Consider the following 14,131-nt stretch of genomic DNA (forward strand, 5'->3'; position numbering starts at 1 on the left):
AGAGAGATCTAATAATAATAATGATAATGATAACATACAGTAAAACTAGAGTACTGATATTTAAGGCTTAGTTTCTTGGTTCTGAGAGAGACTGGTGCTGTGGATGCAGTCTCTGTGAGGAGGCTGGAGATCTCACCGTCCTCGCTCTTCTCGTGGTCCGAGTACTTGAAGGCCTTGTGCAGCTCCTCGGCGTGACTCCAGAGGTTCAGGTCCTTCAGCAGGTCTGCAGCCGAGCGATTACTACAGTGCTGCAGCATCACCTGACGCTTGATCGCCTTCAGCTCCTCGTACGAGAAGTACTCCATCAGCATGGGCTGATACACCTGAGGAGACACACACACACACATCAGACTGATACACTCACTCACTCACACACACACACACACACTCACTCACACACACACACACACTTACTCACACACACACTCAAATACTCACTCACACACTCACTCACACCCTCACTCACACCCTCATTCACTCACACACACTCTCACTCACTCACTCACTCACTCACTCACTCACTCACTCACACGCTCACACACTCACTCACAAACTCTCACTCACACACTCACTCACACCCTCACACACTCACTCACTCACACACACATTCACTCAAACACACTCTCACTCACACACTCACTCACACACTCACTCACACACTCACATTCACACTCACTCACTCACACACACATTCACTCAAACACACTCTCACTCACACACACATTCACTCACTCACTCTCACACACTCTCACACACTCACTCTCACACGCTCACTCGCTCACACACTCACTCACAAACTCTCACTCACACACTCACACACACACACACACACACTCACTCTCACACACTCACTCACTCTCACACACTCACTCACTCTCACACACACACACTCACTCACTCACTCTCTCACACTCACTCACACAATCTCACACACAATCTCACACTCACTCACACACACACACACATGTCTGGTCAGCTATCCTTGTGGGGACTCTCCATAGGTGTAATGGTTTTTATACTGTACAGACCATATTTTCTATCGCCCTACACCAACCCTACACCTAACCCTAACAGGAAACTTTCTGCATTTTTAGATTTTCAAGAAACTTCATTCTGTGTAATTTATTCGCTTGTTTACCCGTGGGGACCTCAATTTAGGTCCCCACCGTGACACGAGTCCCCATGAGTCTGTGTGTATTAAGGTTTAAGTCCCCACCAGAATAGATAAACAAGTACACGCACACACACACAATCTCACACTCACTCACACACTCACTCACACACTCACACGCTCACACACTCACTCACACACTCACTCACACACACTCACTCTCACTCTCACTCACACACTCTCACTCTCACTCACACACACACACAATCTCACACTCACTCACACACACTCACTCTCACTCTCACTCACACACACACTCACTCACACACTCACTCACTCACACACTCACTCACTCACACTCTCACACACACTCACTCTCACACACACTCACTCACACACACACTCACTCACACACTCACACACGCACTCACACACTCACACACGCACTCACACACTCACTCACTCTCACACACACTCACTCTCACACACACTCACTCTCACACACACTCACTCACACACTCACTCACTCTCACACACACTCACACACTCACTCACTCACACTCACTCACACTCTCACACACACACACACACACACACTCACTCACTCACTGACACACACACTCACACACACACAGTGAGTGTGTCTAAACCGTATGATACACTTTAAAGTCCTCCAGACCAAGTCTAATACTGTGATGTAATTCAGATGTGTGTGAATGTGTGAACACTAGAGTGAACAGATGAAGCCTCACTTCCTCTTCCTCCTTCATGTGAGGAAGGAAGTCCTGTGTGAAGGCCTCCAGTCTCTCCTTCAGCTGCTGCGCGTAGTTCAGCTGCTCGTACTCGCTCTGAAACACACAAACAGAACCATTCATTAATTCTTAATAAAAGAGTGTGTCACCATCACACGACTAAACGACACGCATACACACGCTTCCACACAGAACACACTACAAACAGAGGGGGAAAAAACTACCTTTATTTTAAAATGTATATTTTATTTTATTATGAACGCATTCACTCAAATGCACTCAAACGCACTCACACTCACTCACACTCTTGCACACACTCACTTTCACACTCACGCACACTCTCGCAAAAACTCACTCACACTCACACACACTCACTCTCACACACACACTCTCAGACTCACACACTCGCACTCACGCACACACTCACTTTCGCACACACTCTTGCACACAAGCGCACACACTGTTGCGCACACTCTCATGCACACTCACACTCTTGCACACACTCACTCTCGCACTCTAACACTCTCGCACACTCACTCTCACACGCTCAGTCTCGCACACACTCAGTCTCACTCACACTCTCACACACTCACACTCACACACACTCTCACTCACAATCACACACACTCTCGCACACACACACTCGCACACACGCAATCTCGCACACTCACACATTCTGGCATACACACTATCACACTCTCGCACACACACTGACAAACACTCGCACACACTCACTCTCTCACACACACACACCTACACACACTCTCACACACTCTCGCATTAACACACACACACAAAAAACTCTCACACACAGACACACACACTCTCGCACACACTCCCGCAAACACTCTCACACACGCACACTCTCACACACGCACACTCTCACAGTCTCACTCTCACACACACCTTGACGCTGCGCAGCCCCTTCTCAAACAGCGACAGCATCTCTGAGAGCTTGTTATCTGCGTGCACATGATACACGGTGTGACTGCGCTCCTGAAGCAGCTCCATGATGCACTCGTTCTCGATCTGCTCGTGCATCTTGAACTCCTTAAACGTGGCCAGGAGCGACTGCAGGAACGAGCGGAAGTCCCTGATGTTAGAGAAGTTGGTGTTGGACAGCTGTGGACAGAAACACCAAACAAAGCAATGAAACATGACAGAATCATAATCCAGGATATCTCTCTCAACTGCACGAGAAAAATAAATCTGCTTCGATATGCTGTCTGTAAAATATTAGCATTATATCAGCTTATCGCCCTCTCTAGATAAGTGGTTTTAAAATGAAGTCTAGGATAGAAATAAATAAATAATAAAAAAAGATCAAAATAACCAACTAAATGAATGAATAGATAAAAAATACTCATATAAAATAAAAACAATAAATGATTTTATATATATAAATTATATAAAACATAAAAAATTCAAATTCAAATAAATCTACAAAAAAAACAAATAAAATCCAATAAAATAATAAATACAATAATAATATTTTTTAAAATAAATAAAAACCTGATTAAAACAAAAACTGACAAATAATACAAATAAAATGAAACTAAATACTAAATTATTAAAATAAATTAATTAAAAAACGATTCAAATAAGTTAAAACCTTGATTAAAATGAATAAAAAAGTATAACTGATTTAAATAAATATAGATAAAGAATAATAAGACCTAACACCTAAATAATATTAAATATTAAACTAATAAATAAAAACTAATAAAAGTAACTAAAATAAGAAAAAAAATTTCATGTTAGAAACTTGATTCAAATAAATAAAGTATATAAATAATACAACTTATTCAGATAAATAATATACATAACAGTACAGTATTATATAGTGAATTGGAAAGAATGTACTAATGGAACGCAACAGAAGCTGATTGTCCTTTGTGCGAGGATGATCTTATTCCTGTGTCCGTGGCATCTAAACGATTAAAAACTCCCGTCAGAGGAGCATTAGTGTTATTTAACGCTGGATGTGTGTCAGATGTTAAGAGAGTTCAGACAGAATCGACCCAGCAGCTGAGATACGAGAGTGTGTGTGTGTGTGTGTGTGTGTGTGTGTGAGTCGATGCATTAAACACAACAAACCTAGTGACACCGCAAATACACACACACACACACACACACACAGACTCGCATCGTCTTACATAATCAGGGTGTGTGACCCATTCAGTCTGTTTAAACCATCAGAAACGGTTTAGAGTGAATCAGAATTAAACCAGGCCTCTTTTACACCTCAGTTCAGTGCTTTAATGAGTTTAATGTCCAAAACATTCATCTGCAATGCATTAAAAGTGTGTTTTAACTTAGAAATCTATCTGATTATAGATCAGACACACAGATTACAATGGTTAGGAGGTGTTTTAGTCAATCGATATGCAACAAGAAACAAAAGAATAAGCATATTATATATATATATGTATATCACGTGGGTTAGGAAAGGTTTGTGTAACTTAATTCAAAATTATTAAAATAAATAAACAAAGAAGTAAATAAAATAATTTTAAAAATTTACACAAAAAAATCTAAACTTGACAAACATAAATAAATAAAATAAATACATAATTAATAAATCTAAATAACTATTTGAAAATAAAAATAAACCATTAATTATAAGACCTAAAACAATTACAAATACATTTTAAAAATGATTTAAATGAATATACAATTATATAAAATTAATAAATAATACAAATTAAATGTACATTCTGTAAAATCACTGAATGTCACGTCATTCACATCTGTGTTGCATATTAATAGACAGATTACAATGGTTTTGAGTTATATAGAAGTTCATATTGTGTCAGTAAATCAATACGCAACAAGAAACAAAATAATAACTCTCTTCTATATATATATAAACATATATATATATATTATAATATGCGTTATCAGACACAATGCCTTTTATTTATTCACAACAAATGACTACAGATTTGAGATCAGACACAATGAATGCAACATTTTAGGTATGATATGATGATTTCAGATGTTTGTTGTGCATGTTTTCCTCCAGATCTGAGATCAGACATTCATAATAAACTCTCTTAGTCTCAGTTTATGTGTGCATAATATATAAAAGTGCACAATATGTAAAAATGAAGATGTGTGTGTGTTGATCTGAGATCAGATGGTAATCAGACGTTCACATTAAACTCTGATGTCTGTGTATTAGCCGTCCAGCTAACATTAGAGCTCCTCAAACACCACCAGACGCCATCAAAACACCTTCAGGGGGTAAAAGGAGACATAAAACGGGTCAGACACAAACCTTCTCGCTGTAGAGCCCCACCAGCTGCTTCATTCGCCAGTGAGGCCCGGTAAAAACATCCACCTCGTCGGGAAACGGAGCCATCGCGCCTCCATCAGCTTCAGCTCCCACCGCGGACTGAGCACGGGATGCCAGATCCCCACGGTAAAAACCCTCCTAACATAACAGCATAACATAACATAACAGAAAATAACGTAACATAACATAACATAACATAACAGCATTACATAACATAACAGAACAGAACATAACGGAAAATAACAGAACAGAACAGAACGGAACAGAATGGAACATAACATAACCTAGCATAACATAACATAACATACAATAACATAACAACATAACATAACATAAAATAGCATAACGGAACATAACATAACATAATGACATGACATAATGGTACAAAACATAACATAAAATAACATGACAACATAACACATGACATGACATAACACAACAGGACATAAAATAACATGACATAACATTACAAAATATAACATGACAACATAACACATGACATAACAACATAACATAACATGAATAGCATGACATGACTTAACATAACATAAATTAAAATGCTAAACCCACAGCAATTTCTTTTTACAAAAAAATATGATAAATAGTAATATTAAAAATGAACTAAAATAAACATCCTCCTCTGATACTATTATATATTTTTTTCGTTGAGATACTATTATAATTCTTTATTATTTAATTTATCATTCAGCTTTTATTTTTATAGCCTATTTTCCGTTTTCATTATGTGTATTTCTATCATTTTGAATAGTTTTCGTACACAGTTTATTTATTTTGACCAGTTTTGGTTTCAATTATTTAAGTACATCACGTTAAACTAAAACAAAATGAGGAATGATTCGTGGAAAATAAAGCTGAAGTAAAACGTGTATATATATATATATATATATATATATATATATATATATATATATATATATATATATATATATATATATAATTTTATTTCAGTATAAAAGTTTATTTCAAGTAACAATTTTTTTTTCTTTTTATAGATTAAGTTGTAGGTTAACTACAGTAACACTAAAAAATATTAGCACAGCGTTACAATCCATATATAAAAACCCTTCACAACAAAAACAAAAAGTACATTAACAAAATAAAATAAAACAAAAATAATATTACAAATAAAGTAAGTTAAGTAAAAAAAAATTATACAATAAGAAAAAAAAACATTAGGGGTAATAGTACATGTATTTGTAGTGTTATGCAATGCAAATTATTATTATTGTAATAAATATTATGATTGTTGGAATTATTATTTTATTTAAAAATGGCAACGGAAGATTCAGCGGATTCCGGGAGCACCTGGCAACCCGATGACGCTATTACGTCTACGTGCGCAGTGACACGTTCAACACGAACAAATGCGCTGTGTATACACACGCACACAAACCTTTAAATAACGCACAAATAGGTCTTAAAATAACGTGCATGTGCATATAGAACCACAGTAAAACACAAACATCATTAATTACAATATGCTGTGTAAAATAAAAGTTTATTTTAATAACTGCATTATTATTATTATAGCATATCGATCGCAAATGTAGCACAGTGTATTAAACTAATAGAGGAACCAGAAAAGAGAAGGTTTCAGACTTTATTTACTGCAACAAAATCATGATTATTCATCTTAAATGAAATAAAAGAAGGTGCAAGTTGAAAAAAAAAACCCAACAAACAAACACAAAGTTATATTACACCCCTCACCTTACAAACACGTTTACATTGTATGAATAAACAGTTATGGAATTTAATTTGGATTTCAACTTCACCAAAACCTACCAAACGAAGATCAGAGTACAAATATCAAACAATCAAAAACCAATAAAGGAATGAGAAGCCATTAAAACTCGAGTTTATGTGCGATTATAGTGTTGGAGCATTACAACCGTTCAGCTTTTTGAGTTTCTGTCTGCTTTTACAATGCAATAAGGTCTGTATGGCAGAAATAAGTCAGAAAGAAAGGTTAAACCAGCAGATTACATCTGATTTATGTGTTATGATCTGCATGTTGGCCCCTCACCGAATCCCTTTACTGCTAAACATCACATTTATTAAACATTTTTATAGGAAATCCTGATATTTCAGTCTAGTCAGATTGATGAAATAGTAGAAACTCTTGCTGATTTCTTCATTTGAGCGCTGAGGCACAGCAGTGCGTCCTCCACACCAGAGGTGGCGCTGTCACGCTTTAGCTGTCGTCCTGCAGCATCTCCTCGATCTCGCGGTCCCAGTTATCGTCGCGATTTTCCGGGTCGACGACCACCTCGTATTCCTGAAGCTCCTGCTGCAGCTCTTTCTCCCAGTCGGCCGTCTCTTCTGTCGGAAAACGAGAAATATTGAAGACTTCTGAAATAGAGAAGTCTTGAAGATAAAATAACAGAGTAAAATAAACACCTTTGAGAGAAGATAAAAGTCATTATGTGCAATAATACAAAAAATCATTATGGCATATACAAAAAAATCATCATGCAATAACAAATACATAAAATTATTATTAATTATTAGTACTAATACTTAAAGAGTGGCATTTATTAACAACCTTTCAGTTTTAAAAACATTAAAACATTTAGTTTACGCTGAAGAACTACAATAAAACCAAGTACTAAAACTAAATAAAATAAAAAAATCACAATTTTATAAACAATATATAAGCATACTTTAAAAATACTAATTAAAAAAACTATATAATAAAAAAAAACTATATAGTTTTTAAAATAGGTCAACACAGAAAATAAAAAAATTAAAAGTAGTTAAAAATAAAAAAAACTTTTTCCTAAAAAATATAAATAAAAAATAAATAATAATAATTGTATAAATATATATATATATATATATATATATATATATATATATATATATATATATACACAAACACACACACACAAACAGAGTAAAATAAACACCCTATTATGCAAAAATTTTAAATAACTCAAAAAGCAAAACTCAGCAAGAAATAAAAATCATTACGCAATAATAATAATAATAATAATAATAATAATAATAATAATAGCCATATACATAAAAAAACTCTTGTAAAAAAAACAAAAATAAAAAAAAAAAAACAAAGAAAAACAAAATAATAATAAAACATCTCATCGAGAAAAAAAAAACATTGCACAAAAAGAAGGATCATTACAATGCAAAACATTATTAGCGTTATTTAAAAGGTGGCCCACAATGTTTCTGGAAAGAAAATAAATAATGTTTCTGCACGCTAAAAACTAAAACATTTCAGCTATTTTTTCATTTTCATTTATTCATTCATTAAGTTAAAATAACTAGAACTAAAAAAAGAATTTAAAACTATATAAATATTTTTATTAAAATAACATTAATGACAAAACAAATGATATATAAAAAATATATATAATACATTTGTATATTAGAACTGAAAATCTAAAAATAAATAAATAAATAGAAATAAAAGATAGAAATAAAAACAGAAAGACTGAATTGTCTTAAAGCTCCGGTAGCAGTTTGTGGAGCTCACCGTCTTTCTTATCCAGCACCAGCTGCTCCATCTCCTTCCTCAGATCCTCCTGGTTTATATCACAGGCGTCGAACGCGTCGCTCACGAACTCAGACACGCCGGGGCTGGTGGAGATGTCTTCCTCTTCCTGCAGCACAGAGAACACAGACGCTTTATCAGACGCTTCATCGCCGGAGGCTGGAACGAGACGCACACCTGAGGAGAAACCGTACCTGGCTGGCCTTGGCTTTAGCGCTGATGGCCACAGGCGGCGTTTTGGGTCTGATGCTCTCTGTGAAGCAGAAAAATACAGCTTCCCTTCATTCTCCAAGAGTTTCAACTGAGACTTTTACTACAGGGAGACTGAATCTATCCACAGCCTTATCAACAGATAACACACGATAAATCGCTTCAGCTTTGTGTAAATCTTGTTTGTGTTATTTAAATATCACTCAGATTCTATCGTTTTTTATTGATATATTTAATTAGGGTTTTTTTTAGTTTAATTGTAATTTTTGTTAAACTTTTTGTGATTTTTTTGTGTGTGTGTGTGTTTTTTTTTTAGCTAAAAAAAAAAACCTTATATTTAGTTGTTTTTTAAATTAAATCGTTTTGTTGCAGGGTTATTATTTTTAAGCCAAACTAAACTATAAAAAAAAAAAAAAAAATTATTATTATGACTATTTTTATTTTATTTGTCGCCTAGGCAATCGTTCTCATTTAGTATTAAGTCAAATAAAAATTATAATAAATATATAATAATTTATTGGTGTAATAACTAAAGCTAAATAAACATAAAAAAAATAATAATAATAAAAAATTATAAAAACCCTCACATCAAAATGACTAAACCTTAACTAAAATGAAACAAAAACAGAAAATATTTAAATATTAACAGCAATATTAATAGTACATCAACATCAAAATTACTAAAACCTCAACTAAATTGAAACGGAAAAATTGAAACGTCATTTTTATATTTTAGTCCATTAATCCCAGTAAATGAAAATGAGAGTACTTCTCTAAACTAGATTCACGTGTTTTATATTGGAGTTTATTTGAGCGAACACGTATAACATCACAGATGTAGTTTCAGTTGCTGCTCTTGTCTGTAAGTGTGTGTGAACCTGAGATGTTGTCGTTGAGCGTGGAGGCGCTGTTCTTCTCTTCTTCTCTCTGCTGCTGCGCTGCGAGAGCCGTGAGCTGAGCCGACTGCTTGATCAGAGACACACGGTAGAAGTAGTTCCTCCAGAACACGTCCTCCTTCACCCTGACACACACACACACACACGCGCGCGGTCAGACGCTCCTGCTCTCTCAGCGACACACACCAGTAACAGACCCAGGCTCACTGTTTGGGGACGAGGTCGAAGCGCATCCTGTTGAGCAGCTCGTCTTCCTGTAACATCACCAGAGCCACGGCGTACATCTGCTCGAAGTCGAACTGGAACTGAACTCCGGCCGGAGGATCGCGCAGGAAGTTCCTCTTGTCCTGAACCACACAGAAACACTCATGATGTCACCAGTTAAACCTGAACGGACACTTCAAATCCAACAATCTATGTAACATGTTTGCACAAAAATAGTCATAAGGGTCATTTTTTTCCGAAAAATGAATAAATAAGCTTTCGATTGTTATGATCTGGAATCTGAGGGTGCAGAAAAATCTAGATATTGAGAAAATCATCTTTAAAGTTGTTCAACTTAATTCTTAGCAATGCATATCGCTAATCAGAAATGAAGTTTTAATATATTTACAATAGGAAACGTACAAAATATCTTTAAGGAACATGATCTTTACATAATGTCTTAATGATTTTTGGTATAAAAGAAAAATTTATAATTTTGACTCATACAAAGTATTTTTGGCTATTGCTACAAATATATTCCAGAGACTTCAGACTGTTAATTTAACTGTTTTATTTAATATATTTAAATATATTATATTATATATTATATTTAAATAAATATATATAAATATATATGTATATATATATATATATATATATATATATATATATATATATATATATATTATGTATATATATTAATTAGAACCAATTTTTAACATTGAAAATTAAAATTCTTTAAAATATATTTTCTATTACTTATAGCAGCATTTTATTTTATATTAAAATAGAGATAATGCCTTAAAAATTTTTTTTATATATTTATATATTTATATTTATATATATATATATATATATATATATATATATATATATATATATATATATATATATATATATATATTTTTTTTTTTTTTTTTTTTTTTTTTTTTTTTTTTTTTTTTTGAAGGCAGATAAGTGCCATCTGGTGCAAGTAAAAAAAACTACAAATATTAAAATAGTTGTGGCTTTGGACTTAAATTTACACATATATTTATATTAAGGGTTTCGATTTTTTGTGTGTATTTAAAATCCCAGTTTTTCATTAATTTTACAACAGTCAAAGAAAGACACTTTGTTACAAATAACATCAGAGTATTTGTACAGAAATGTAACAGATCTCTTACTGGAGTCTTCTGGCTCAGTGTTGTTATATTGTAACACCCGCAACGGTTCATTACGCTGTGTATAATACTCTTTATATGTTAGAGTCTATTATTAAAGTGTCCTGATGGTTTAAATATGGAGGCTCACGGCGGATAAAGCGAGTATCTGCTGCTGAATGGTTTCCTCCTCGTTGTATCCGACCCACGGCGGCACGGCGGCGTCTACGGGCGAGAGATCGAGGATTTGTGCAAAGAAACAAATGTATTAAAAGATTTTCCTTCAAAATAGCTGCACAAAATCACTGATTCATGTATTTATGTCAATACCTGTTTTCTTTGCATTTTTCTCTTGGACAAATTTTTCCTGCTCCTTCTGAAAATCTCCCAAAATGGTCTGAAAGAGGATTGAGTAAGAGATTTATTACGGTCTAAAATAAAACCATAATAAAAAAAATTAATAAATGAAAATAAAATAAACTAACGGAAATGCATTTTATATCATATAATATAATGTATCTTTGTTTTAAAGGACTAAAATAACTCAAAGTAATAAATAAATAATAAATGTAACAAATGTAATCAAAATCTATATTAGAGATCAAACTAATAAATTAAAATGTAATTATAAAAAAAAAAAATATTAAATATATAGGCTTTTTTATTAATAAAATTATTAAAAAACATTACTAACACTAAGTAAAGTGAAAAATTAAAATAGAAAAAAAATAAAAAAATAAAAGTATATACACATATTGAAAAAAATTATAATAATAGATGAGACAAAAACACACAATATATCTAATATATATTTTCTGTAAATAATGTTGCATCTATATTTTAGCTAAAGTGAAATTTCACGATTTTTAATATCACAGCAGAATGCATAAAAAATGTAATATAAAATATTAAAAAAGTAATAAAAAAGTTGTATTTGTTTTACTAAAGTATAAAAAAGCCAGGGTGGTGAAACAAATAAGAAATACAACACATTTAAAAAATGTAATTCTTTCAGAAGGATTATTAGTCACTTAAATTTGATGTGAAAAATCAAACGTTTAGAAATAAATTGTATAAAAAGTGATTTTTATGTGTCAAACAATAGATTGTATTAGTCGTAAACATGGCCTCTTGATTTCTGTCTGTACCTTGTCAATGATGCCGTCGATGTTGCTCTCCTCCACCGTTTTCTTGAGAGTTTGCGCCGTTTCCACCACAGACTCCGAGATCTTCTTAGACGCGTTACTCGCAAAGTTCAGAAAGTAGCCTGACGGAGAAATGTGCGTAGAAAAATCATCAAAAATCATCTTACATCGAAAGAATGTTCATTTAGCCAAGACTAAGTCCAACTTGCTTATCATGTTAAAACATGTAAGCAACATGCTAATCACACTAGATGCATGCCAACGATATGCTAATCAAGCAAGATACATTAACAACGAGTGAATTATGTTAGAAACATGCCTGTGTGTGTCTGTGTCATAGACGTCTGTGTGTGTGTCTGTGTGTGTGTGTGTCTGTCTCTCTGTCTCACTTTTAACCCTTAGCCTACATCCGTTTTAAACTTTTCAAGCTTTTACAACTACGTTACTTATAATTTTCAGACTAAGCTTTCTCAAGCCAACCTATAAAGTGTGTCTTGATTATAATTTTTTTTTAATCTAGCGTCATTTGATACTACGTAAATATCCCGCATCAGAAAACATGCTGTAACTGGTACAGTACTACAGTAATGGATCAGTAGTTCATGTGTCGCTCTGTCCATGTCCGCCTGTCAGTCACATGACGTCATAACCCGAATACTCTCATCAGATCACAGATTGCTGTGTGTGTGAGTGTGTCTGAGTGTGTCACCGCTGAGTCCTTTGGCCTGCTGGAGGATGTGTGGAGTTTCTTCAGGTTCTGTGGTGATGTTTTCCTCCTCTGCCGTTTCCTGTTTGTCCGATTTCTCCTCGTTCTCTCCAGACTCTCCTCCCAGCCACGAGCTCCAGCTCTTAAACATGCTGCCGGCTCTTTGTCCGTCGCTCCGCGGTGAATTCAAGGATCTCTGATCGATTTAATCAGGATAACTTCACTCCATGACTCGCATCCGCGACGGGCCACATCAACAACAACAACAGCAACAGCAGCTGAGCGCTTCCGGTGACGTCACACAACAGCAGCAGCAGCAGCGACACCTACAGCGCGGGAGGAACGACTGCGCGCCGCTCTGCAGGAAGTCAGTTAAATATATATATATACACACACATACATACAGAGAGAGAGAGAGAGAGAGAGAGAGAGAGAGATAGCTCCCTCTTGTCTTAATCAAGCTCTCCATTAAACAAAACAAAACAAGCCAAATAACATACTAAACAGATATTTGACATTTGATGGTATTTGGTGATTTGTTAATTGCATTTAATGCAGTACGTCTTCAATAAAACACGTACAGTTGGTTGTTTAAGGTGTTTTTATGCATGTTTTTATGAGTCCTCGTTGTACTTACACGTTCTGACCAGCAGGCGTCACCAGCGCCAAACTCTAGCGCTTCGAATCACTGAATCATTTGGTGGAGGAATCGGTTCAATTGATTCAAATCTTCATAACGTCAAATTAATTCACTGATAACTGTTCTTCAAAGATGATATTTTGAAATTGGTTATGAAAAATCGGTTAACCTTGCTTTTTATTGTTAAAAGCAGTAAAATTATAAAAGTATACACTGATATCAATTCCTTAAGAAAATAACAAATGGTTTTATTACAGTAAAAGTGATTTTTTCGATTTTTTTGGCGTATTGGTTATAATTTAACCACAGTTTTACTACAAATTGAATGGTTAAACTATGGTTAACTTGTGGTGACTGATTAAAGTAATCATGGTGTATATCTTCTGTAAATAATTAAGCCAATAATCTTATTTGTTTCCCCGTTTTACTCAAACCTATAAATTCTCAAATCAACATTGATCTGAATTCAGATGTTACTAGAGTCTTAAGTCC

The 14,131-nt window shown here is 34.3% G+C and overlaps 2 protein-coding genes across 4 annotated transcripts in view; both read right to left on the bottom strand.

Annotated features, from left to right (window-relative positions):
* Positions 1–5,285, bottom strand: part of LOC113065753 (F-box/LRR-repeat protein 5-like) — a 14,797-nt gene extending 9,512 nt beyond the window's left edge. Inside the window, exons 1-4 of the mRNA XM_026237250.1 lie at positions 5,144–5,285; positions 2,770–2,985; positions 1,864–1,959; positions 137–323 (exon numbers count right to left, since the gene is read on the bottom strand). Coding sequence (XP_026093035.1) covers positions 137–323; positions 1,864–1,959; positions 2,770–2,985; positions 5,144–5,227 — 583 coding nt within the window. The 5' untranslated portion in view covers positions 5,228–5,285. The remainder of the gene's footprint in view (positions 1–136; positions 324–1,863; positions 1,960–2,769; positions 2,986–5,143) is intronic.
* A 1,481-nt stretch (positions 5,286–6,766) lies between these two features.
* Positions 6,767–13,305, bottom strand: syap1 (synapse associated protein 1). Of its 3 annotated transcripts, none has more exons than XM_026237261.1 (9): positions 13,003–13,305; positions 12,297–12,415; positions 11,479–11,545; positions 11,300–11,373; positions 10,010–10,149; positions 9,785–9,927; positions 8,891–8,949; positions 8,679–8,805; positions 6,767–7,501 (listed from the first exon to the last, which is right to left on the bottom strand). In XM_026237261.1, the coding sequence occupies exons 1-9, from the start codon at positions 13,148–13,150 to the stop codon at positions 7,377–7,379; spliced, it is 1,002 nt and encodes a 333-aa protein (XP_026093046.1). In that variant the 5' UTR covers positions 13,151–13,305; the 3' UTR covers positions 6,767–7,376. The 3 variants fall into 3 exon arrangements, with proteins under 3 accessions (XP_026093046.1, XP_026093044.1, XP_026093045.1); XM_026237259.1 differs by having other exon boundaries at positions 6,767–7,549; XM_026237260.1 differs by having other exon boundaries at positions 6,767–7,504; positions 13,003–13,303.
* Between the last annotated feature and the right edge of the window lie 826 nt (positions 13,306–14,131).

This window comes from Carassius auratus, chromosome 48 (genome assembly GCF_003368295.1).
Source record: "Carassius auratus strain Wakin chromosome 48, ASM336829v1, whole genome shotgun sequence".
Taxonomy (NCBI): Eukaryota; Metazoa; Chordata; class Actinopteri; order Cypriniformes; family Cyprinidae; genus Carassius; species Carassius auratus.